Source organism: Camelus bactrianus, chromosome 6, assembly GCF_048773025.1.
Source record: "Camelus bactrianus isolate YW-2024 breed Bactrian camel chromosome 6, ASM4877302v1, whole genome shotgun sequence".
Taxonomy (NCBI): domain Eukaryota; kingdom Metazoa; phylum Chordata; class Mammalia; order Artiodactyla; family Camelidae; genus Camelus; species Camelus bactrianus.
Genome location: NC_133544.1, coordinates 66,130,710 through 66,158,021, shown reverse-complemented (window position 1 = coordinate 66,158,021; position 27,312 = coordinate 66,130,710). Strand labels below are relative to the sequence as shown.

Here is a 27,312-nt window from a genome sequence, read left to right as displayed (position 1 = left end):
CGCTTCCCGGTCCCCTGTCCCCACTTACCTGGCTTTTCACTCCCTTCCCAACTGCCAGCGTTTCTTTACTTTTCCGAGTCACCAGGTAGTCTCCACAGTGCTGAGCCGCCCTCGGCAGGAGAAACGGGCCGAAGCGGGCCAACACCACCGTGGCTGTGCAACCCCTAGTAATCCTGCCGCCCTGTTCCCGGCATCTCTCATTATATCACACCTGCTATTATGAGACTCCGCACACCTGAGCTGAGGGCCAGCCCACTTCCCACCCTACACTCAATGCCAGGGCCAAGGGAGAGAGAACCCCATCACTGACTCTTATAAAACCACGACATTCATGCACACCGCTTATTCTCCTCTTAGGTGTCACTATTTATCTCAGACCCTCATTAAAAAAAAAAAAAAAAAAAGTCCTGACCTCTGCAACACTGTCCTGTTCTAGTCCCTAGTCTGTAAGCCTCGCCTCCTACCTTCCCTCCCAACCACACGGGGTTTAAGAGGCCAGGTAGGCGGTTAACTATTCATTGTCAACAGCTGCTCATTGGGTACGTTGCTAGAGACAAAGAACACTAATCTACACACGTTCTGGCTGTTAAGAGCATCCAAAGAAAGAAGGCGCATGTTGGAAATTTTCACCGATGCTGCTTTCTTTGGCAGAGACATTTATACTCGTTCTGGCTCTTCTCAGCAATGGCAAAATATAGCACTGGAAGAATCATTAAAAAGTCCACAGACAATAAATAAAGGCGGTGTGGAGGAAGGGAACCCTCCTACACTGCTGGTGGGAATGTAGTTTGGTGCAGCCATTATGGAAGACAGTATGGAGAGTCTTCAAAATACTAAAAATAGACTTAACCTATGATCCAGCAATCCCACTCCTGGGCATATAGCCAGAGAAAAATCCAATTGAAAAAGATACATGTACCCCAGTGTTCACAGCAGCACATGTACAATAGCCAACAGAGGGAAACAATCTAAATGTCCATCAACAGATGAATGGATAAGGAAGTTGTGGTATATACATATATATATATATATATAGACATACACACACACATGGTGGAATACAACTCAGCCATAAAAAAGAATAAAATATCATTTGCAGCAACATGGATGGACCTAAAGATTATCATACTAAGTGAAGTCAGACAGAGAAAGAAAAATGCCATATAATATCACTTATATGTGGAACCTAAAATGTGATATAAATGAATTTATTTAAAAAACAGAAAGAGACTCATAGACATAGAAAACAAACTTATGGTTACCAAGGGGGGAAGGGGCAGGGAAGGATAAATTAGGAGTTTGGGTTTGGGGGGAAAAAAATAGAGTACTAAATGCAGAGAGGAGCCCAGAGAGCAGATGTGGTTCCAGACTTACTACAGCTAAACCTCTCCTCCCTTCAGTGCTTTTAGTAGTAATAAGAAAAGCATAAAGCTGCTCACAGAAAATAAATGACTGTTTCCAGAATATTTTAATGCCATGCTTAAACACAAAGTCCACTATTCAACAAATATCTAGTGAGAGCCTCCACTATGCCAGGCACTGTTTGATGTGCATGGAACATTCCCTGCCTTGATGGAGCTGACAATCTACTGCAGGGGTCAAACAGCAAACAAATGAATAAATAGATGTACAACGTCTGTATAAATGTACACACAAAACACACTGATTTCAGGTAGTGACAGATAAAACCCTACAAACATAAAGTAGGGTAAGGGGTTGGAGAATGCAGGGGTCCTGTTTTATTCAGAGCCATCAGTGAAACCTCTTTGGAGAAACGTTTAAGCAGAGAACCAGATGGAATAGGGGAGCACGCCACGCGGTGACCTTGGGGCAGACAGGCAGAACGTGCCAGGCAGCACGTGCGCAGGCCCTCAGGAGAGGGCAGTCCTGCCACGTTCAAGGCTCAGAAGCAAGGCCAGCATTGTGGCTGCGCTGCACCGAACTTGGAGGAGACAGTGAAGAATGAGGTCTAGCAAGCTGGCAGCAGTCAGATGGTGAAGGGTCTTTACAGGGCACCGTAAGGCTTTCCAATTTTACTCTAATTGGGATGGGAAGGTAGACCTATAGACACATGAAGAATGCAAGATGTAATCTGACCATCTCGCTCACTCTCACTCCTAACCAAAAAAATTACTTTCAACCTCAGAGCTAAACATCACATTCAAATCCACTTCAGAGTCAGTCTTCACAGATCCAGAAACCAACACAAAGTCAAATCACAAAGTTAGAGATGAACAGAGCATCATGAATCCATCCCCCAAAACACATTACTTATGATTCATAAATAATATTCTCAGGGGAAGGGCACAGCTCAGTGGTGGTGTGTGTACTTAGCATGAATGACGTCCTGGGTTCAATCCCCGGCACCTCCATTAAATAAACAAACAAACCGAATTACCCGCCCAAAAACATAATATTCTCAAACACCAGATATTTTCTTTTCTACTAGAAAACAAAATTGACAGCATGGTCTTTAGCTAATTACAATACATCAATATTGGTTCATTAATTGTAACAAGTGTACATGCTAATGTTAGACGTTAACTACAGGGGAACTGGGTGTGGTATATGTGGGGACTTTATACTAGTCTCTCAATTTCTCTGTAAATCTAAAACTGTTCCCATAAAGTCTATAAAGTCTATTTTATAATGATATATATATAAAATCTCCCTGCAGGATGCATGCTGTGAGACCACATACCAACAAAAGTAATCACCTTATTCTAGTGTTATGAGTTATTTCAGTTGATACAACAATGAGACTGAAAATCAGCTTCAAATTGACTAAGCAATTGAGATAGTAGGTCTTCTGCTTTTTCTGAACAAGCACCATCCACACTCTACCTACCTCTTCAGTGTATTTTCAGAAAATATTTGCTAGGCATGCTTACCTCTTCAAATAAAGTTCACAAAAGCAGTATCAAATAATTGCTAGTATTGGAGAAACGGGGCTGGTAGTAAGAATAAAGCAAATACCACCCAGATTTTAAGTGAAACAGAAGTGTGAAAATTAAAGCCCAGGGCCTAAAATACTCCACAAGTCCGCAACAGCAGCCCAGATGCAGCCTTAGGACGGGTGGGACAAACCTCACTCAGTGCAAAGGCTTGCAGGAAGGGGGATTGAGTTCATGTGAATATTTCGGTGCAGGGGGGTGGAGAGGGTAGTTATGTTTATCGTTGACCACAGAATAGATGAGATTTTTGTTTTTCAAAAGAGGGCATGGTTCTAAGCAGTTGAGAAATGCAGACCCTGACTCCTCCAGGAAAAGACAGGCTGAAAGACAGGAACTCCAGTAATTAATTCTCCAAGTTTTCTCACACTCCATTAAATACATCACCTGCTGCCTGTGATGGCAGAATAAGGCTTCCCTGAGATGCCCATGTCCGCATCCCCTGAGCCTGCGACTATGTTAGGGGACACTGCAAAGGGGAATTAATTAAGGTTGCTAATTAGCTGGCCTTAAAACAGGGAGATGGTCCTGGATTTTCTGGGTGGGCCCAATGGCACCACAGGAGTCCTTATAAGTGGAAGAGGGAGGCAGAAAAAGAGAGAAAGGGAAAGAGATGTGACCACAGAAGCAGTCAGACAGATGCTATGTTGCTGGCTTCAGAGGAAGAGGCCAAGAGCCGGAATGTGGGCAGCCTCCAGAAGCTGGGAACACTCTCCCTGGGACATCCTCCAGCGAGGAACGCAGCCCTGCCGACACCTTGATTTTAGCCCAGTGAGACCCACACTGGGCCTCCAGAACCAGAGGATAAGAAATTTGTTTTGCTTTAAACCACTAGCTTTTTGGCAATTTGTTAACAGCAACAGTAAAAAATGAACACGCTGCCTCTAGACAGAACTCTCCTGCTTCCAGCCAAGAGAGCCCCAGCATCAGGTGGTGCTTTCACATGTTAAAGGAAAAGAAGAAAAAAAAGAGTTATTCATATGTGACGTAAACAATCACGAGTGAGAACCCAAAGATCAGTGACTAAAACAACCGATAAATATAAGCTCCAGCAAAAAGCAGGCCGGACTATTCACTTCAGTAACAGCTGCCTGGCCTTAGTTTGCATTAAAATTCCTATCAGTTTCTTATTCCATTTCATCTGAAGTCTTCACATTAACCACTGTAAAAAAACACCTGTCCATTTATGGTTAGAAAGTTAGCTGTTCTATCAGTCACACTGACTGCCATAACCAAACACCACAGACGACGTGGCCTCAACAGCAGAAATTTACTTCTCACAGGAGGCTGGGAAGTCCAAGGTCAAGGCACCAGCACACTCAGTGTCTGGTGAGGACCAGCTTACCCGGCTGGAAGGCAGCCACCTTCTTGCTGTATCCAGGAGAGAGGGCTCTGGTCTCTCCCCCCTTTTCTTACAGAGCACCAGCTTGATCAGACTAGGGCCCTGCCCTTATGATCTCATTTAATCTTTATCAACTCCTTACAAGCCAATCTCCAAACACAGTCACCTGTCACCTGGGGGTGAAGGCATCAATATATGAATTTGGGGGAAATAGAAACATTCAGTCTGTAACATCATCAGTACTTAGGTCAGAAAACAAAAAAGGAAGATATTTTGCCCACAGAATATTCATTAGGGAAAACTATTAAGTCATACAAATAAACAAAAAGGAGCAGGGAGGGTACAGTTCAGTGGTAAAGTGCTTGTCTGGCATGCAGGAGGTCCTGGGTGCAATCCCCAGCACCACCATTAAAATAAATAAATAAATAAACCTAATTACCTTCCCCCCACCAAAATAAATAAATAAGGAAAAAATGAGGATATAAAGAGCTTCCAAATAGCATATGAATATGCAACTCATATATTCATTCATACTAATCTATGTATAGCTATAGAGGGGGCCAACTGCATGTATTTATACAACATATACAGTCAGCTCCTGCACTAAAAAAGAAAGGTGCCTCTTTGATATGCTTTTTTAAAATAAATATGCATTTAAAGATACACCAGTTTTGGAAGTAGGCAAGTACAGATGGCTTGGCACCAAAAGTCACCACACACATGAACTGCAGCTATAAACTCACTTTCTCGAATCCCGAAAATGAAGAGAGTAGTGTAAACAAAAGTCAGTATATCAGAAGAGACTCATAAACCCAAAGAACAGCTCCCCAAGTTTGCTTTTATTCCACAGAATGTATTCTGCAAGCACTACCTTGACTCTAAGCCATTCATGAGCAACAATCAATGAAACTATCATGAAATTTCACAAACATGACACTACATACCAGATCTGGAGTTTATACAAGTCAGTTTCAGTCAACATTTTCATCTAGAAATGCCTATGTTAAGAATAAAATATTAAACAGCATCTTAAACTCACACATTTGCTAATTTTCTTTGCCTGAATTACCTTCAACCACGACATACACACCCATGATCAGAGATAATCCCCACACATTCAAGACACAAGAAACCCCAACATCAAAAGAAGACTTTGTTCTATAACTTGTTTCTCCCATTCTTTTTTCTTCAGTGTTTCTAGCAAAACAAGGGGAGGAGAAACACAAAAGAGAATGATGAGCACACATCATTTCTCAGATTTCCAGTCTGGTTTGCAACAATATCAACAATCTAGGAAGTAGTCACAAGTGAGGGGTAAAGAACTGTAATCACAAGCAAGCCTGTGTTGCTCTGGTTTTAACCCACTCAGTTAAGGTTTGAACCCACTCAGGTTTGCACACATTCCGTGCTCACTCACTCAATGACTGAGGTATGAAAGGAATGTTACTCCCATTTGGAACAATGTTGGGCTGCTTCCGCCACCTGCTGTTCACTGCTGAAACTGCACTTTGGCTGCTGGTGTCATTTCAGCTGTGAGCAGACACATACTCTGTGCAGATGATGCCTAGGAGTGGCCTGGAACTGTCTTCTCATTGCTGTTCCAGAGCTGGACCAGGGCCTTGGAGTTAACACATCTAGTTCAACCTGCATTTGACAGATGGCTCGATTGTCCTTTATTTGGTTAGGCCAAAAAGCACTTACACATTTGATTTTACCTGTCCTATTATCTTCTAATTAAAAAAAAAAAATCCTGTTATCAGTTTTGTAAAGAGAAATGAAGCATCACCATTTCACAGTCACTTTTAAGGAATCTGCACTTCCAGAATGTGTGCTTACAGAGCACATCTGAATCTAATACATTTTTTAAATCTATAGAATGATGCAACTGATTATAAACTATCATGATGACATTCAAAAACTGAGTGCTCTCTTAAAAGCTTTCACATTTAAACGTTTTATAAGTGAGAGAGAATGAGAATGAATTAATACTTGTTTGCTATAGATGTCCCAATTTAATAAAAGAAAGAAATTGAGAAGGGACAGTAAGTGGGATGCAAAAGTTTCCCGGTCTTTTTAACATCACGTATCAGAGCAGCCCACTCAGAACCCCTTATGTTTAAGGAACTAGAGTCTGAGGAACGGAAGCAGAGCTTTTACAGCCTGGGGAGTGCAGTGTGGAGAGGCCACACGCCTAGACTTTAGGATACTGGGCGGAAACCTCCCTTTCTGTGTCATTTGCTGAAAATCTTACATTCCCATCTCCACATTTCACTACTCCACCTTTTGCTATCTCTAAGAGTAATAAGATACACATTGAACAAATTAGAAAGGCTTAAGTCAATAGACCTAGGGGATAAGCTACAATTCAGTAATAGCCTCACCATTTGCTATATTACAAAAGAAAGATATATATGCTTGATAGGAAAGCGTGAAAAGTACATATGGTTCTAGGAGGGGGAGAAAATCCACAATTCATTGTTTTGATCATTATATAACATAAACCAAAAAATTACCTCATCCTAGAAGTCAGAAACCTCAAGTTCAAGTATCGATCCCAGCACCAAATACTCGGCTGTATCCTTGAAAAGGCCTAAATCCACCCACCTACCAATTTCTTCATCTACAGACTCTAACACTAACATGTAACCCTGCCTGCTTCCTTCTCAGGGAGGTTCTGGCCATCATTTAAATGTGAGGATTTCTTTCAGGGCCTAAAGAAGCAGTTTTAGTTAATTCAACTTAATGTTTAATTTGTTTCTTTACTCGTATGAGTAATGCGTGTTCATGGCAACAAAATAAAATTCAAATAGTACAGAAAAACATAAAGGAAAACCCTCCTTTTCTCCTAGTCTTACTCTCCCAAAGGTAACCACTACACGTGTTTCCTATCTAGCCTTCCATTCTATAGCTATGTATGAATATCTTTTTACACAAATATAATAATACTATGTAAACTTCTCTGAAGTAACTTGTTTCCTCAATATTGGACATTTTCCATATTTACCCCATTCTTTAACAGCTGCATGGTGTCCCTCTGCATAGACATACCATAATTTATTTGACCATTCCTTCTTAATAGAGATTTAGGAAGTTGTTTCTAGATTTTTCCTTATTTTAGACAATGTTGCAAAGAACAATGATCTACTTTCCTTTCTCACCTGTCCAGACATATCGGTAAATTGCTAAAGATAGAACTTCTAGGCCACAGGCTAAATTCTGATGTCAAACGGCCTCATTTATGGGTTGTGTCTATTCCCACTCAAAAGAATATCTGGGTTCAGCCAATACCGAATATAACCAACACTTTTCTTAAAAAGCATAGTTTTAAAGGTTCTTGTATATAGTTTTTTTAGGAAATTTATCTACATGGAAATTAACATAGATTTTTAAATATTTATAAGCAACTAAATTAATATTTCCACCATCTCTTTGAAGCAAAGAAGGAACCTACCATTTCTATTTGGCAAAAGAAACACAATTAATAATAATAATTATTATTATTATTATTGTTATTGTTATTGTTATTATTATTATTATTTAAAAATTGAGAGACAAGAAATGCTCTGCCCTAGGTTAGTCCTGACTTAATTTTACAGCATAAAGAAACACTACTAAAAAGTTAGTTACTTTAATTATTCCCTGCTAGGTTAAAATTTTTTTTCCTCAAATCCCACTATTCTATACATAGAACTATTTTTAACAGTTATTTTTATAAATAAATTCTAGTTTTAATTTAATAGACATGTATTCCTGCCAATTCATCACTAATAGTTCAGTAAATAGTTAAGGAAAAAAACAGAAATAAGCACTAAAATTTCTTATGGAATCTAGTATTTCAAATATAATAAAAAATACAGAACTGTATAACCAGACAGCCTTAAAAAAAATTCCTATTTAATAACTGACAAAAAAATGGCAAAGGTAAAATGGCAAGGACTCCAATATACAAACAAAATAAGAATCAAGCTTGAATAATATATTTAATAAATAAGGTTAAAACTTAAACACAACAAAATAATGAAGAGGGGTCCCACAAATGTAAGACCTCTGGATCCTATAATTCCTGTTTTATTCTCACAGTTTAAAAAAAATCTGTGGCTTGCATTAAACTGGAAAGTTTAATAGATTTAGAACTAGCAGAATATAAAATCCAGTGTGATTTAAAGCTTCTGTATAAATCTGGCCCTTGGGAGAGCAGAACTTTTTAGTTACTGAGCTTTCAATCACCAAAAGTATACCTCAAATTGTAACAAAGGCAAATGAAACATAAAGGGTTCCCCTGACCTGAACTCCCGAAGTGGCACTGTCTAAAAACACACTCTCTAGCTTGCCCAATTTACCTTCTAAATTACTTTCTACATCCTATCACCCATTCAAAAAACATTTATTGAACTTTTTCTGAAAACCACAGGGATGTATCCTGTACAGGTCTTCAAGTAAATAACTGGCTGTAATAAAATGAAGGTTAAAAATAAGCACTATATTTACAAAATACAGCATTGCTGAGAAAAACCCCAAGCTTCACCCAAAAAAGGTGGCATTCAAACTAAGCATGTGAAAAGGAACAAGATTTTGAAAAGCGGAGAGTGTGAATAAATGTAATATAGGAGCCAGAGTTTGGGCTGCAACCTATAGAAATCAACTCTGGCCAACTTAGGCAGAAAAGGAACTTACTAAAAAGAATTTTGAGTAGCTTGTAAAATAGATGAGAAGTCTAGAGGCTTGGGGATGGGGAGAACAAGCAGGAGAGAAGCAACTGATGATTGTACTATAGTTACGTGAGAGATTTCCGTGCTTTGGGAAAACACACACTGAAATATTTAGGGGTAAAGGGACATCATGTCTACCATTTACTCTTAAAGATTCAAAAAATCTTTAAAAACAAACAAAATTGTGTGTGTGTGTGTGTGTGTGTGTGGAGAGAGAGAGGACTAGGAGGGGGACAGGAATGTCACCTGTCCTAACTGAAGTGGTCATCTTTCCCCACGAAACCCTCCTACTCACCACAGCGTAGGACACCTCACGGTCCCAGCACCCGGAGATGCTCCCTCTCATCTGTATGTACATCATCTTGCCTGCCTGTCTTGCCTTGTTCTCTAGTCAAAGCACATCTGCAGAATTCTCTTTTCAAAACAGAAAATCTTTCTGATAATACACAACTACAAAATATCTGTATAAAGGGAAAGATAAAGTTCCATGTGGTCTCCATATTTTCCCCACTCCAAACACAGATTAACAGCTTGATATGTATTCACACCCTTTCAGGATTTTAAATGCATGTACACAACTTATAATTTTCACATAAATACATACTATCGTTTTTCCTTAAAAGTCTTACCATAACATCTTTCCAGTTTTGCATCAAAAGAACATACATCAAAATGTTAACAGTGGTTATTTCTGGGTGGTGAAATTATAGGTCATTTTTCTTTCCTTCTTGGTATCTTTCTGTTATTTAACAGAATACGTAGAACTTTAGGCCTTAGGAGATACCTGTTATCTCTGATGCAAAAGGGAAGGAAGGAAGCAGGGATGAATTTTGATAGCAAGGGGAGTTACAATGCAGGAGGTCAAACTTAAAATAAGTTTAGGATGGAAGAACTCACATAATGGAGACCACGGTATAGTGTGCAGTGATCCTACATGAGTGAATGTACACCCCGGAGGTACTAAGAAATACAAACTGTAGATTAGGTGCCAGAACTATTCAGGGGGATGATAAGAATAGTCTCATAAAATAATAAAATATCACATCTCACTAAATAATTAAAAATAGCTTTCACCTACTTAACGTACTCTATGTATGTGATCAATGCCAAGTGGATGGTTTCAGAAAGAAAAAAAATTTTTTTAAATGCCTCATATTAAACATTAAAAAGTCCCCCAGGACCTTTTTTATTCTTAATAGAGTTTTGTGTTTTGGCTCAATCAGAAACTATTGTCCCAGAACAGAACAGAACTCTGGTCTACACATAACAGAGTTAAAGGGAGACATGTTTTGTCAAAATAGAAAAAGAAGCTTCCAACAGTTAGAAAGAGTAGCAATGGCAGCTTCAAAAACTAGTAGAATAGAAGTACTTCCAGAATGGTGGCGCAAGGACTTCCAAAAATCCACTCCACCACAAAAGCAACAAGAACACAGATAAAAATTGTCAAAACCAACTCTTTCTAAGCTATGGAAATTAACCAAAACCTTGCAACAATCCAAAGAGTGTTTATTCAAGAAAAACAGCTAAATGTAAGAACAGCAACTTGCCTCTTCCAATCCCACTCCACCCAGCTCTGCAGTAGCTCTGAAAACCAAGAGCCCCACAATGATGACTCTGAAAAGCTGCAGCCGCTGGAGAAGACCAAAAAGCTTGCCGAAAGCCCCATCCCCAGAGACCTGTCACTATTTGACTTTTCCGGAAGCTCTGTGAAAAGCTCCATTCTCAGATCTCATTTTTATTCCAGCAGACTTAGAGCTCACTCTGTGTAAACAGTTCGACAACCAGGAAGTTTGTTAAAAAAAAAAAAAAAAAAAAAAAAAAAAACCACCAGTACCAAAAATGACAGCTGCCTGAGTCAGTGACACCAGGTGGGCCCAAAGGAGGCTGCAACTTCCAAGGTAAAACTGGGGAATGAGATGCCCAAGGGGGCTTTGTAAAGCTTTGACACATTCCTGGGACTCTAGATGGCCACACACAGGCGCAAGGCCTGGGGCATGCCCAGGAAGGATCTGAAAAGGCCCTGGTCTCTCACCTCGGGCTGACCCTGAGGCTCTACACAAGCAGGAAGTGAAGGCTAAGGCCGAGGTGTAAATTTCCTGATGAAAACATACCCCAAAATACACACACAGAGCCTCTCAGTAAAGGCTGCGAGACTTAAGGCTTCAAAGCTTTTAAGGAAATTTTAAATGAAAAGAAGATAATACCTTGTTCAATAAGGAATACAGATTCTAAATATTCTATACATCTCTATGTTCACGTGTATGTGCGACCACCTGTGCAGTTCTGCATGTGACCTGCATACCCCAGGAAGAGAAGACTCCACATGAGGGAGGACCGCAGAGTGACTGTAGATAAAAGAACCACCTTTGACTGTGTTCGCCTAACTTCAATCCTTACAGCTTTGTGAGGGAGACACACTTAGTCACCCTTCACAGGTGAGGAAACAGTTTCAGAAAGCTCAAGCAACTTTCCCGAGGTTTTACACCAGTTAAGTAGAGGGTTGGAAGGTAGGATTCTAACTAGTCTGCTAGACTGCAAAACACACACTATTGACCACCATGGGATATATCCCCTGAAAGAACAATGAAAAAACAAAAATACAGGGGGAAAAGGAGAGAAAGGAAGGAAGAGAGACAGGCAAAAAGCAGACTACTTAGGTTTGGAGACGCTATACCCTAGTTATTCATTTGTCTCCAAGCCCCTGTTATCTAAAGCTTCCTGAAATAATAATTACCATTTGTCCAAATTCTTCAACTCTAACAACTAAGCTTCCAGAAACCCCACTCTGCATGGTATCACCGAGGTGGCCCTCAGCAGCATGGACACCCAGACTCAGGCCTCAACAGAAACTTCCCCTCTTCTCCCTGCCCCCCAGGAAGCCAAGCCGAAGGTAGGTGAGGTGCAAACCAGAAGCCCCCCACTTCCTGCCAACTCTTTCTAAAAACCCCTCCACTTAAAGTCTACTTCCTAATTGTAAAAATGAAAAATCAACCTATCTGCTTAATTTTCCCCTCCAAGATACGTAAAATAATTGCTCTTAAAAATTACATTTTCTAGTCACCTCTTAATTCAATGATTCTCTTGGCTGTGAAGAAGAGAAAAATACTCTTTACAACTCAATAGAACAAAGGGTCGTTCTATAAAGTCATTGCACTGACATAGAAAAGGAAGCAGTGAGCCAAAACCTGGAGTGGAGTGAAGGATAGTTAAGGGAAAACAGGAAGCCACGCTTGGTCTTCAGAAAAATACTCATTGTTTTAAATCAAGCTTTGCTCTCAGAAAACTCATTAACTTCTTCAGGAGGACCTGAAGTTTGTGTGTCTACAACAGGCATTAAGCCTCCTTCAGGAATATAAAGTAAGACCAGGCTTTCATTAGCCCGAATATTAAACAAGGTCATGTTATTTTATTATCAGCCTTGTAGTAAAAGAAAAAAAATGAGAGTGAAATATCTTCATCCTCAATATCATGAATCCAGCTACTGGGATGTGAACTTTTCTTTTTTCTGATTTTTTTTTTTTAACTGAAGTACAGTCAGTTACAGTGTGTCACTTTCTGGTGTACAGCACAACACCCCAGTCATGCATACACATACATATATTCGTCTTCATAATCTTTTGGGGATGTGAACTTTAGATTCACAATAGAACTACAGATCCAAATCCACTATTTCAATGAAATTCACACTGCTTTGAGAATGAAGGCTAGCCTCAACAGAACCTTCCCCTCTTCTCCCTGCCCGCCAGGAAGCCAAGACGAAGCCAGGTGAGGTTATAAATTTTAAATTTTCCCACAATACAGCTGTTAAGGGTCCTTTCAAGCCAGAGATTATGCAGATCTAAATATGGTGACTATTTCACAGAATACACATTCATTAACAAAAATCCCCCAGCGTTAGTAATTTCCCACAGCTTAACATAGAAATGGAGTATATGTTTTTTGGTAATAGTCCTGTCATCCCAATTAGGCTTTGCTTAGGTTAATATTAACATGTGTTTGCTATCCCTCAATGTAAGTTTGACTTCGTACCAAAGAAATACAGACCAGACGTATTTGCATCAGTCCTAATAGGCAGAATTAAGTATGTACGAGAAACTCATTCTCTCCGTCTCCTGCATATGTTTTAATGCTCATGTTACTTGCACATACCAGTGATGTGACATGGACGGCAGACACAGCATCCTTGGGAGTGTTGTTCTTCACAGAAATTGTCTTTAAAGTAATTTAAGGCTGACAGACATCAGTTCTGTCAAATTCTAAAAACAGCACCTTAGCAATATCAGGATAACGTTAAGCATATCGATTTGTATTTCTCTTCAAAATCCTTTGACAAAATCCATTCAAAAGTGAAATATCATCTATAACAATTATAAATGCACTACCCCATGACAGCTTATTTAGAAATATTCAGACCAACAAAGTTGTTGATTATTTCCATCCAAAAGGAAGAAAGAAAAGGAAAAAGTGTTAAAGAATTTATTGTTGGTAACTCAACACACACACACACACACACACAAATGTTCTAACAGAAGAAAATGAAATTTTAAAGAGAGTGAATGCAGTGCTCTAGTAAGTTAGTCGGTAGCGTCTATAAAATAAAAATAATTGTGTTAGTATTGTCTTTATTTCTCCTTTTGGTATTTCAAAGCACATGGGGAAAAGTAACAACTGAATAGAAAACATCTTTGCAACCACTTAAATTAATGTCCAAAACAAAGGCTAGTAAGTCATGCTATGGTGTGGTTAAGACCAAATGACCTACACAGCCTCTCTAGAGGTCACTTGCCCAGAACTGTGGAAAGGAAGCACAATTTTTCTGAAAAAAATTGGAAAAAGCAGAAATGGCTTACTTACCCCCTAATTCCCCAGGAAACAGAGAGTAGCAGTCTTGAATTACAAGCCTGCCGTTTTCCATCCTAGCGGTAGCGTCAAATAAGCAGTAACACTATTCAGAATGACAAAACTGGAAATCATATTCTGCACGTGGTACAAAACCCAAAGAAAACCCCAGAAAGAAAGAAACAAACAAAAATCTAACCCTCTGGGTGAATTCATGCAATAAACTATCTCACTAAAGAAAAAAAACAAAAAGGTAAGTAATGTGACCTTTCTGCTTTTCCATTTTGAACAGTGAACAAGGCAAGCCCCTCTCCTTAAGACCAATCAGAATGTCAAGCAAGGGCTGTGGCAGGATAAGGCAGCTCAAATCAGGGGTACCAACAGGGGTCAGGGCTCAGGTGCGAGGAGACCGGGGGTGGTGGGGGAAGGAGACCCTGAACGGGGCCTTCTGACCGCCGTGCGATGAGCTTCAGGCACTGACTCCCCTGCTCCCTGGCGGTGCCTCCTCTCACGGGCTCCACACAAGCTCCTGAGAGAAGGGTGAGCTCAGGAGGCCTGCCCTCAGTCAGCAGGCCTCAGATGGAGCGTGCCCATGCCTGGGGCTTCAGAAAGGTCTTCCAGAGGGTTTCTGAGCAAGCCTGCTTTTAAAAGAATCAAGTTCCAGATACTCACTGTCCATAAACTTCCCTAAAGGCAGTCTGTTGTAGAAAGCACACAAGGTCAGGGCAACCCCTTCCCGGCCGTCCTCAGTCTCACTGTGGGGCTCTCCAAATCCCAGGCAAAGGCTAACTATAAATACAGGTGTAGATGTCGAGACAGGATAACTACAAGACCGAGTAACAGGTCCTCTCACAAAACACAGTTTTCAATTCCTTGTTTTCAACAAAATTGAAGGAGGACCTAACCCAGTTGTCAGCTGACACATCACACATTTTATAATGACTTTGGCACATAATTAGAAAGGTATTCAAAGAACTGAGTGACAGTTGTATCACAAAACTCCATCCATTCCCATCAACCTATTTATGAGAACGATGTTTCTCAGCACTTATATCTATAAAAATAATAATTAGGAAGAGAATTGATAGTGAATCCTGTCTCATTCAGGAAATAAGTAATATTCATCCATGGATACCCAGCTAAACTCATTAGGGAAAATAAGATACATTCACAATAAAATTTTATAATTATGTTTAATAGTTGCTAATTAACATAAATTATATATTAATCAATGTGATTTTAACTTAAAACACTTTAAGTCAAAATTTGTTACAAGGAAGCAGAAAGTGTAAACACTAAAAAATTTTCAAGGTCGAAAATCTATTAGATTGGGTCAAGTTCTATAGGAGATGTGGAATTAAAACACAAGTTTAAAAGAATAAGGAATAATGTAAATCTCACTGCTAGAGTTTATTGATGTGATTCTTAAATGGATGATGGCATAAAAATTTCCAGTTATAAGACAAGTACTAGAGATTTAATGTACAACATGAAAAATACAAGTAACACTGCTGTATGTTATATATGAAAGTTAAGAGAGTCCCAAGAGTTCTCAACACAAGGAAAAAAATTTTCATTTTTTAAAAAAATTTTGTACCTATATGAGATGATGGCTGTTCACTAAACTTACTGTGACAGTCATTTCATGATGTAAGTCAAATCATTGTGCTCTTTCCCTTAAATTGATACAGTGCTGTGTATCAGTTACATCTTAATAAAACTGGAAGAAAAAACACATCAAAAAAAGAAACAAGAAAAAGGGAGAACAGATAGATACATAGACGGATGATGGTGATTAAGTGACTGTAGTACTTTGACTCCCTGTGTATAAGAAACATGTGACAGTTCTATTTAAAATGTCAACATATACAATATGCTGGAAAATTTATGTTCTGAAACAATCAGAACCATTGATTTAAATGTTAATTATAAATGTTAAAATACAACATCATATATAATACATCAAATTTTTTTAGGCAGACTGTAAGTTGGAATTTTCAAGGATCGTCTGTGTCAATAATGAAAACATGTAAGTGAAATAACGGTCAGTGAGAAAAGCCGACCTCAGACACTATAATACACTAGCAAGGATCAGGAAGCCAAAATGGTTACAGGGTTGGAGCAGCCGTTCGAGACAGCCAATGTCATGCATTACCAAGATCTTATCTCAAAGCAATTTTCTTTTGGGACACTTAAGCACGGTCTGTTTCTGACCAAATCTGCTTCAGGCTTTCTGAAAACAGAAGCAATGCAGTCTAGAGGCTGCCACTCGAGTTGGAGTTTATTAAAGCTCTCGGTCTCTATCTGGCTGACATGATGAGGGTGCCTCCTTTCAGCCACCACCAAACAGCAAGTGCCTTGGAAACCTGCCAGTAGCTTTGATTTGCCCTTGTTTCTTCCTCCAGGTTCACACTAAGCTTCAACATCAAAGTCAGAGATTTCCCTTTTACTAAGTGAAACAGTAGCAAAGCAAAAGTCAAAGACCTCTAGTACTAATTATTATTCAAGCAAAGATTTATAAATTGTTTGCAAAGCAAAAGTTTGGTCAGAAAGAAATGTGTCCAAGTCTATATAAATAGAGCCGTCTTATCTTTTATTGGACATAAGTAATTAAAAAATGAGTAATAGCTGACATTAACATGGAGCAAGAAAGCAAAGATCTACTGACATCACAATAACTGAATTTGGTCTCTGTGCTCCCTTACAGTCACCTCAAAACATCAGGAAAACAGGTATGTGAAAAGGATCACTCAGTCCTCCACACATCCCCTCCTCAAATCTCAAAGTCACTGCAGCGGCAGGTTAGGGCAGCAGTTTAAACAATCAGCTTTGGAGCCCAGATGCCTGGGCTGAATTCAGACTCCGCAATTTGGTGGTTGAGTGATATCAGGTAAACCACTCAAGCTCTCCTGACTATAAATTATTTAACTGCGCCTCACTTTTCTCATCTCATACTCAGTGCTCAACAAATGCGAGTTATTATTAATACTACAGGGAAGAAAAGAATTTCCAAGGACTGCCAATAGGCCTTGACTTCCTCCCTGTTAATATTTTGTCAGAAAGATTAATATAATACTAAGAAATGCCTAGTATTTGGGGTTTTTTTAATTAGTGATTGCATCAAGTGCAATATTACACTATTAGTGGGTATTTAGTGAAGATAATTACCCTTACAATATGCTTACCCAAACTCCAAAGGCTTGGGGTTCATACCATTTATGGAGAGAATGATTAAAGAGCAAGAGACTAGCAGATGCAATGTACTCAACTAAGTTATCCTGGAGGATTCCATATCAAGAAGTTGTTTTGTCTGGTTTTCCACTTATTAAGTGACACATACGCAGTGGTCCAAAGTAGAAAGCAAAGGGAATAGACAGTATTAAACACCTGGTCCTTACATGGCTAAAACTCTACTGTGAAATTTTTTTTCTTTCTAATAATTTCAATTAATCTAATCATTTCAATTAATCACCATTTGGGGCTGAGAACAAGGAAGCCTCAGGCAGGTTAATAAATCTTGTCCCATTTAGTTTTTTTTTAAACTTTTTTTTATGGGGGGAGGTAATGTAGGTTTATTTATTATATGTAATTTTTAAACGGTGGTACTGGGGACTGAACCCAGGGCCTTGTGCATACTAGGTATGCACTCTACCACTGAGCTACAACCACCCCATCCCCCATTTAGTCTTTAGGCACCAGGAATTGTACTCTTAGCAAGCCTAAATATGAACAGCACTTCAGAATATGAAAAGTGGTAGGAAGCTTAGAGACCACAAAACCAAACCCAAATTGAGGAATAATCTTTTCAACCTCTCCTTGTCCAGCTTTGCCTGAAAATATGATGGTGGTGCTAACAGTGGCTGCAGCATCGGCTATGCCCCTGGCAGAGCTGTGATAAAGTTTTATACATAAATAATGTTGTTATAAAGACAAAATGTGATACAGAGAGTGCCCTAGACTGATCTGAGTTTCCTTCATTTCCTGGTGAGATAACTCTAACGATTTCTTCATACTTCACTCAAATTTTACTTACTACCTACCTTGATCCTAACAAGTTTAAATATTACACTTAATCTTAAACTTTATAATTTTTTTCCAACTCCATTTCTGTACACAAACTAATACCTTTAGGGACACCTTACCTACTTTGCCCTGAAGATATTACAAATATTTCAGTAATAGGAAATTTTAAATCAACCAAAAACTACAGTAATTTTTAAATCTATGAACCTGAGAATTCAAAATATAGACAGTATTGTACTACAAATGTTAAAATAACAGCTGAACAGCTCATTAAAATGACAATCTAACTCCTTCAGCTGAGTGTAAGAGTCCGCCCCCAAATCATTCCGTTCCCAGCTGTAAGACATTTCCAACTAAGAATGTGTGAATATGACCGATTATATTGCTATTAAAAGTAAGACCTGCTGAAACATTTACAGATTGAAAATTCGTTTAGACGAAGGCCAGTGACCTCTGATTCCTACACATACATAATAAAAGAGAACTATGTTATTTAAAAGAAGAGAGAACTATGCATCTGATCCCACCCCTAAGTACTGTAGAGTCAGGTAGGTCGGGGGCATTTTTTAATTCAATAAACATTTATTATGCACCTACGGTGCGCCACGCACTGCACAGGCAGTGAACAGAACCCCCAAATCCCTTCCCTCCTAACAGCAGGAACGACTCCCCGTATGGTAACGCACCTGGAGACCAAGCCCTGGCGGCCCCACCCCACAAGGGTCAGTCACACTGACGCCCCGCCCGAACCCAACAGGCCCCCTAGACTCAGCCCGGACACACAGCCGCGGCCCCTGGGTTCTTTAATAATGGGGCCAGGGCCCCTGGGCAGGCTGGGGAAGCCCACGGACCTGACCCCCAGGGCGGCCCAGCCGAGAGGCAGCAAGGGGCGCACACCCGCCCGCGCCACGTGCACACCCGGGCGCGCGCCCCCGCCGCCCCCCACCCGTCCTGCGCAGGCGCAGGCGCTGCCGCCGCCCCGCCAGCCACGGGCAGCTGCAGACTCCCGGCCGGGACCCCCTCCCCCAGCCCCGGCCCCACGCGGCCGCCGCCCCGACCCCCGCCCCGACCCCACCGGCCGTCACTTCTTACCGGTGCGGTGGCCCCGGCGCCCCGGCCTCCCGGGTCCCGGCGGCCGCCTCGCGGGGCGCCTCCTCCTCGGCCTCCGCGGCCGCCCCGGAAGCCCCGGCCGCGGCCCCGGCGGCCGCCTCCATCCCCGCCGCCGCCGCCGCCGCCTCTCGCCACCGCCGCGGCCCCCGCCCGCTCGCGGTCGCGCTCCCAGCCGGGCCGGCCGCGGCCGGGCCGCCGTCCCCGGCCGCCCCGAGCTCCTCGCTCCGCCTGCATCTGGCCGCCGCCGGCGGTGCTGAGCGCGCGGGAGCCGGGCCGCTGCGGAGACGCCCTTGCCCCACCGGAAACGGGCCGCACGGAGGAGCCGCGAGCGACGGGCCCCCGGTGGCCGGGAGCGTTGGGTGCGGGGCCGGGGGTGGAAGCCGGCCGCGGCGGGGGCGGGGCGGGGCGGCCCTGGGCCTGGCAGGTGGGGCCGGAACCGGGGCTCGGGGCAGCCGGGGGTTCGGAGGGAAGGCCCGACCAGTGGGCGCTGGAAGTGGGGGACGGGTGGGTCTGGGGGAGGGACCGTAGTAGGTAAAACGACGGGTTATAAAACAGAACCGTGTGTATGATATGAACTCGTTTCTGATTAAAAGACAAATTAAAAGACAGAAATACAGATACGGCTTAAGTGGTCTTAAAAAGTATAAACCAAAATGTCATTAGTGGTTACCTGAGCGGTGAGACTTCCAGGGAATTCATTTTTCCTTTTTTTCTGTTTAATCTCCTGATCTTCAAGACTGAGAATGTATGATTATTAAAGTTACGCTGAACTCAGGGTTCAAGACGAGGCGTGGAGGGAAAGGTAGGGGGGGTCCCAGGTGAGAGGTGCGGGCTGCATCAGGCCGCCGGGAGGAGAGAACAGTGCAGACCTGGTCTTGGACAAAAGGGGCTCCTAGCTCCTCAAGAGAATTTTTGTAGAAATGACTGCTTTCGCTCACACTTACTGAGCACATGAGCATTTAATTCACCTGTCAGCTCTGAGGTAGGTTCTACGGTTATTCTGCAGTGAAGGAACTAGCCCTACACAGGTTAAACCACTTGCCTGCTACGAAACAGCTGGGTAGTTGTAACATTCCAACTCAGGCAGGCTCAGTTTGTTCACGTGTGTGTGTCTCACTTATGTAGTAGAAAGTTAGAGGGACTCACCCACGTTTTATGATTTAGTATTTTGTTGCTTTTTACTGCTTCGCAGTAGTCCATTTTACGAATTCAGTCTATTTTAACCAAGGGGGCGAAGGGCAATTAGTTACATGGATAGTGGGAGCCATTTTTAACTTTGTTACAGAAACTACATGAAAATCATACAAAGAAGGTCTAGAACATCCATTATCCAATTAGTAGCAAAACAAATGTTTTCTTCCTAGTCCTGTCTGGCCCTTTCTTACATCCAAAGTAAACACTCCTCATTGCTTTTAATTGTCTACTCTGTTCACAATTTAGTTGTGTACCCTGTGTTAGGCACAGTGCCTGGTCTGGAAGATTTTTTTAAAAAAAGAAGAAAGGAAAAAAAAAAGCCACTGTCCTTGCTCTCAAGTAGCTCACTTCCCACGAGGAAGATAACTCTGTAAACAGGTGATGGTACTGGTGTGCTGAGTGCAGTGAGAGGTTCAAGCTGAAAGCTGGAAGGAAGGAAAGTTAAACCATGCCTGAATTAATCACCCAGGGCTTCATGAGAAACAGACCCAGGAGCCAAGGGCTGATGTTGAGCAGGAGTTTAAAGTTTGCCTGGTTGGAGTGGGAGTAAGGGAACCACAAGAGGATTGTAAACTGGACAGAAACACAATCTTAAAACACAGAGCGCAGGTCTAAGTACCTCCCACATAGCACTTCCTCTAAACCTCACAGCAGCCCCGTGAGGTGGCACTAGTGTCGTCCCCATTTCACAGATGAGGGATCTAAGACAAAAATGTTGTTATAAAATAGATAAACAACAAAGACCTACTGTAAAGCACTGGGAATTATATTCAATTTCTTGTAATAACATACACAAAAGAACCTGAAAAATATATGTATACGTAGGTATATGTAGAACTGAATCGCTTTGCTGTACACCTGAAACTAACATTGTAAATCAACTACACTTCAATAAAAAAAAAAAAAGAAGAAGAAAAAAAAGGAAATGTTGAGTTACTTGCAAGATCACACAGCTTGTAGGTAATGGAATGATTGGAAGCCAGGGCAGTCTGGCCTGCGTCTATGCAATTAACCACTACACTCTGTGGAGGAGAATTAGAATTCTAGGCAGCCATTAGGAAACTGCTGGAAGAGTCCAGGCCACAAATAATTGGGACCTAAATTGAGAGCCAAGGTGGAAGATAATGGGACACGTGGGAGACGGGAGAACTGATAGGACTTCGTGTCCAATTATAAGTGAGGAGGTCAAGGTGAGAAGTTGAGAGTGATGCCCCGGTTTCCTGCTTGAGTGACCAGGTAGTGAGTGATGCCATTAGTCACGAGAGAAAATACAGGGTTGGGGGAGGGGGCTTGTCAGCATAATAGTGTTGTTTTAACACTGTATTCTATATTGTTCTGCTACTTCATCCTCTTAACAGATAACATTTTTGTCAATAGACACTGTTACTTCTCACAATTTTTCTTTTTCCTCTACTCTTCTCTGGCCTTCCCCTCCCCTTTTTAATACCTCCACACTTTATTTTCCTTCCTTTTTTTTTTCCCCTTATCTTGTGAAATTAAGACTGTCAGTGACACTCTGGGTTAAGTTCTTCATCCCCATGCTAAGCTTAAATTCATAACCCTAACCCTAGAGAAACACTAAACAGGAAGACGGGGACAGTAACAAGATTTTTATCCTTTCTCTGCACTCCTTAAAGGAACTAGCAGGAGAAGCCATTGGACAACCTGGGCCCTCATCCCCAGTGTGAGGGGCCAGGAACCATGATGGTTTGGTACATTCTCTTCATAATTCCATGTGCAGTGACATAAAGTTGGTTGCTTGAAATGGGTTACAGTGAGAATTTTTACACCACAGAAATCGGCACATTTCTGCAAATCAGGGCCTTGTTGGAAGGAGGGGCAGAAACACGTTGTTAAACATTTATCAGCATGCCCCAGATCTGGGCTCTCACCAAGATGAAGATCTGCATATTAATCTCACCAGACAGCACAAATCAGGGCTTCTCAACTTTGGCACATTTAGGGCTGGGTAATGGGGGGGGGGGGTTGTCCTGTGCATTGTAGAATGTAACAGCATCCCCAGCCTCTACCCACTGGTGATCCCCCTCCCCTAGCAGTGACAACAAAAATGTCTCCAGACATTGCCAAATGCCCCAAGGGGCAAAATGCCCCACTAGCAGAAACTGGTTTGACTCTATAACTATCCCTCAAGAAGCTTCCAAAATTATGAGGTTGGAAAGATCAGTGGGTCTCAGATTCAGCCAACATCATTAGGACACAGAGGGATTTGTTTGTGGATAGTAAGAGCTAACACTTACTTAACATTTACTTTGTGCCTGGCACAGTTCCAAGCACTTGACATATACCAACTCATCTAATCTGCATTAACATTCCTATGAAAAACTGTTACTCCTATTTTACAGATAAGAAAGCTGAGTCACAAAGGAGTTCAATAATTTGCTCAAGCTAATGGTGACAGAACTGAGATTCATGCCCGGTCAGTCTGGTTTCAGAATCCGTGTTCTTAAGTCTACACTGCATTGCCATCAGAAGTCCAGGGACTCCATTACTATGCCCTCGCCCATCCATTAGATTCAAAGGAGTGTTCAGGATATTGAGAGTTCAGGATATTGAGAGTCCTGCTAACACTTCCTAACTGAGGGACACAACTAGCTGAAATTCTTTTATCTGAGATGTCGATTATGCATTTCTCATTTGATTCTGATCCACATGGGAAAAGTGTCTGTCATCAAGGCTAAAAATGGCACACAAGTACCTTCTGCATTGCAAGTAGCCAGAGACCTTTTGATTTGATAGATAAAAAAGGGAAGGAGGATTTTCTATTGCTTTTACTTGATGGTCCTGATTTTAAACATATGCCATTGCATGAATAAGAAATTCAATTTTCCCTGAGGTAGGATTCATGGGATGCCAAAAGCAAAGTCCTGAATTACATAGGTAATTCCTTAAGAAAATAAACTGCACTTTTTGTGTATTTTTAAATATATATGACCTAATTTCTTTAAGGAAGCCAATTCCTTAAGCAACAGTTCTCAAATTGTGGACCAGCAGCACAGCATCCTCAGGGAACTTCTTAGAAATGCAAATTCTCAGGCCTAGGACTCAGAAACCCTGGGCATGAGGCCCAGCAGTCAGTGGTTTAGCCAATTCCCCAGCAGGTGATTCTGATGCGCGCGCAAGCCTGAGAACCACCGTCTCAAGGTGGTATTTGGTCATTTAAACATCACAAGAAAGCCTCCTAATTCCTAGTCCAAGACTATGGATTTTATAAGCTCTCAGTATTCGATGAAAGTAGATGTTATGATAGGACTTAAAAAAAAAAAAAGGCACTGCCCCCTTGCAAATATAATTTTTATGGAAAAAAATGCCTCTTCCTGATCCTTTGTAAGCAAGCAGGTTTTTCTACAGTTGAGTTGATTTCTGATGCTTAGTCTATGAACAATGCAAGTTGGAAAACACTGACAAGACCGCTTATGTTTCGTTATTTACCATGTGTTTTGAACAGCGACATCCACTACTGAGGGGTGCTCTGGGGCTGCAGGGGGAAGGGCTCCAGCAGGAGTTACCCTTTCAGGCAAGGATCCCCAGCCTGTAACCTGGTGAAATGAGGGCAAGTGAACCGCCCGTCACAACGATCCTTTGGCCCCCAGAGCTGGTATCAGGCATAGAGAATGCCCCAAAATGAACAGAACAAACTCCTAACATACAGAATTCATGCTGTGACCCCTTCTCCTCTCTCCCTCCAGCCTCACTCCCAGCTGCCAATCTTGCTTTCTACTTCACAGACATGGAAGCAATCAGAAAAGACTCTCCCCCACTGCCATTACTGTAATGCACAGCCTCCCGGTGTCTGTACCCACATACTCTGCCTCCTCTCCTGTTACTAAGCGGGGTCTCTGCTCCAGTGCAAGGCCAGTGCCTTTTACTGGGTCCTATCCCTGCTCACATCTCTCCAGCATCTATCCACACTCTCTCCGACCTTCTAATGGATCACTCACATTAGGCCGCAAACATGTTATGTTTCTATCTTTCTTTAAAAAAACAAACAAACCAAAATATATATAAAATAAGTCTTGGCCCCAATCCTAATCCAATTTCTGCCTCATTTCTCTGCTCCCTTCTGTAGCAAATCTCGGAAGAGTCCTCCCACTCAGCCTTTAATCCACTTCACAAGGCTCCCATGCCCACCACTTAACCAACATAACATGATCTCCATGTAACTACATCCAATAGTCAGGCTTCTGTCTTAATATTTGTTTTATCAGCTTCATTTGATACAGTTGATCCCTCCCCTCTCCTTGAAACATTCTCTTGTTGCTTCCAGAACAACATACTAACCTTGGGAATTCAAAGATAAATATAAAATCCACACCTCTAAGTTTCTTGGGAAGACTTGGACAATACAGTCAACAGGTTCTGGACTTCCAGATTCTCACATAAATCCACTGGTAGCAATACTTCCCGGATTTTTTCATGTCATGGCACACATAAAAAAAAGGTAATATTTGCCCAGTACTCTGGGATAAGGAGACAAGACTGATCCCAGCAGAAGGCAACCACCTAGGCAGCTCCAAGGCCTGAGGGTCACAACGCATGCACTGAAGAGCTCCAGCTTGTGTCCTCATGCAAAGCAATCCCGTCTGTTTTCCTGCACTGCAGTGAAAATACACTTTTTGGCCTTGGTAATAGACTTCTCTGTTGCATTAATGTGGTGTAAAGGCTTAACAATTCTTATATCCTCTTTTTCTTAGAACTGTAAAAGTTTAACTCCTTTAGTTCTAGGTCCACTGTATATCTCTTTTATATGTGCCACGGCATTTAGCACAGTGGTGAACACAGATCATATTTTTAAAAACAAGTCACATTAAAATTCTGCTCCAGGTATTATTGCTTCAGTACCATTGAGAAGTCTTTTTTTTTTTTTTTAATGGAGATCCTGGGGATTGAACCTAGGACCTTGTGCATGCTAAGCCCATGCTCTAGACTGAGCTACACCCTCCCCGCTAGAAGTTATTTCTTAATCACACCATTTTTGGACAGCATTCTGTTCTATCAATTAAAGATTAGATAGAATATACTGGAAAACAGAAACCAAAAAAGGCAAACCCAGAACCTACATTACTCACACATTTTGTCACGGGAAGTTCTTCCAGATATCTAACCCGAGGTTACCACGTGTGTAAACTTACTTTCTCTGATTTATCTTTGAAAAGGAAGGAGAGCAGGAGCAGCTCATGAATACATAACAACAGGAGCTTCATGATGATGCCCTGTGTTGACTGAAATAAAATGCACAACCTGTAAGTTGAGAGTTATGTTTTATTCAGCAGACTTTCTAAGGACTCAGACCCAGGAGGCAGCGTCTCAGATCACTCTAAGGGGCTGTTCCAGCAAGGCAAGGGAGGAGCCAGGATATGTAGTAGGAATTTTTACAACAAAGATCAGCTAGTCGGAACATCAAAACATTACTGTTAATTAAAGAAAACCAGATATCTTAAGTTAAGGAATTTAGCACTCTTCTCTGTCTGAGAAGGTGCAAAGGTTTGGGCTCACTGAAATCATTCATTTGATATGCACCTTAGCTGTCTAGGAGGGCCAGTATCCTGTTGTTCCACATCCTGAGTTCCCTCAGGGGGGCACAATTGGTGGGTGGCCACAGAGGCCAAGCTGCCTGCTTGTCTGCGCCCTGAATTCCCTCTGCTCACTGACTTGATGGCCTCAGCATCCTTTGGTTACTGATATGGCTGGCAATATTTTTCATTACACCTGATAGCACTGGTTTATAGATGCTATTAAAGTTTTCCACTGTGGTTGCTATAGAAACACTGAAGAGTAGTTCAGGCATAAAGCTTTTCAAGAAAAAAGGTATTTCAGAAAAACAAAGCTCCAAAAGTCATCAAGGCCATGCCACAAGGAAAGGAATTCATCTGCTACAGTGTTACCTTTTTTGGTTTTTATGTTATTTTCTCCATTTGTAATTTATTGACAACAAAGAAGCAAGAAGCAATCTGCCAAGGTTGGGAACCAGGAGACTTTCATCTCTCTGGGATTCTTGTTTTCTGTTCAGTAGTGGATAATAAACCAGGGGTGATCTGTCTGCTCTCTGCTGATGCTGGCACCCTAGAAATAAACACTCTCGACACTGCAGTGGAAATGGGAACTTTTAAGTTTGATTAACCAAGTAAGAACTCAGAATTTTCACTGACCCCCTATAACCACAGATACAATGAGTTATCTCTCCATAAACACAATCTTTTATTCAAAAACCTTTTGATGATTCAAAAAAGTTTGTTGTGGAAGGACTATGATGCCTCAAACTCAGTTTTCACCCTTGACTCTTGTCTATGAAAACAATCAATAATCAATAATAAGAATAGAAAAAAAGTTGTATTTGAGCCAAACTGAGGACTAGCCCAGAAGCCCAGTTCCCAGATTACTCTGAGAAACTGCTCTGGAGAAGCAGGGTTTTCAGCAGCACAGTTTATATCTTACATTCAGAACAAAGAACATTAAATAAGTCAGGGTTACATTTCTTCAAGGATTAAAAAAAAAAACAAAAAACAGACCAGCACATACACAGCAGGTCAGTATGGCCTTGACACCTGGGAAGGGGGTCTTATCATCAAAGGAGGACCAGCATTGGCGTCCAAGGAGAGGGGAATTTAATCTTTATTTTTACCATGGACATTCTTTACTTCTGGTCAATGTGCCCTTTTCTTTAATAATTAAAGCAGGTGTACAATGAATTGATAGGCCACAAACAGGCTGCTTTAGTTAGCATAAAATTCAAGTTAACTGATATATAAGCCAGAATAACTTCCCCATACCTCAAATATGTGAACATTTCTTTTATCACTATTATCCAGCTATCATAACAACAACAACAATCAGTCCATCACAGAACCTATCTCAGGTCACAAATGTCTTGGTCTGTCCATTCCCAGCAGCTTAGGAAGCAGGAAAAGCCATTCTCTCAAGACTGAGGTAAGCGGAAAAATGGAAAGAATAGAGGGAAGCAAAGCTGGAAAGGAAGTATGTATTATTTTCAAACAGGAGAAATAAAAAGAGCTCCAAGGTCCTTGGAAGGCAGAGGGGGATCGGAATTGTTACTGGACATTTCAACTGGAAAATTCCAATTTCCAAAGCAGGTTGTAAGCTACGGTTCCCTTCTCTGGGAAGTTCA

The 27,312-nt window shown here is 41.4% G+C and overlaps 1 protein-coding gene across 1 annotated transcript in view; it reads right to left on the bottom strand.

Annotated features, from left to right (window-relative positions):
• Nucleotides 1-19,327, bottom strand: part of AVEN (apoptosis and caspase activation inhibitor) — a 152,905-nt gene extending 133,578 nt beyond the window's left edge. Inside the window, exon 1 of the mRNA XM_074365869.1 lies at nt 18,957-19,327. Coding sequence (XP_074221970.1) covers nt 18,957-19,208 — 252 coding nt within the window. The 5' untranslated portion in view covers nt 19,209-19,327. The remainder of the gene's footprint in view (nt 1-18,956) is intronic.
• Nucleotides 19,328-27,312: the final 7,985 nt, after the last annotated feature.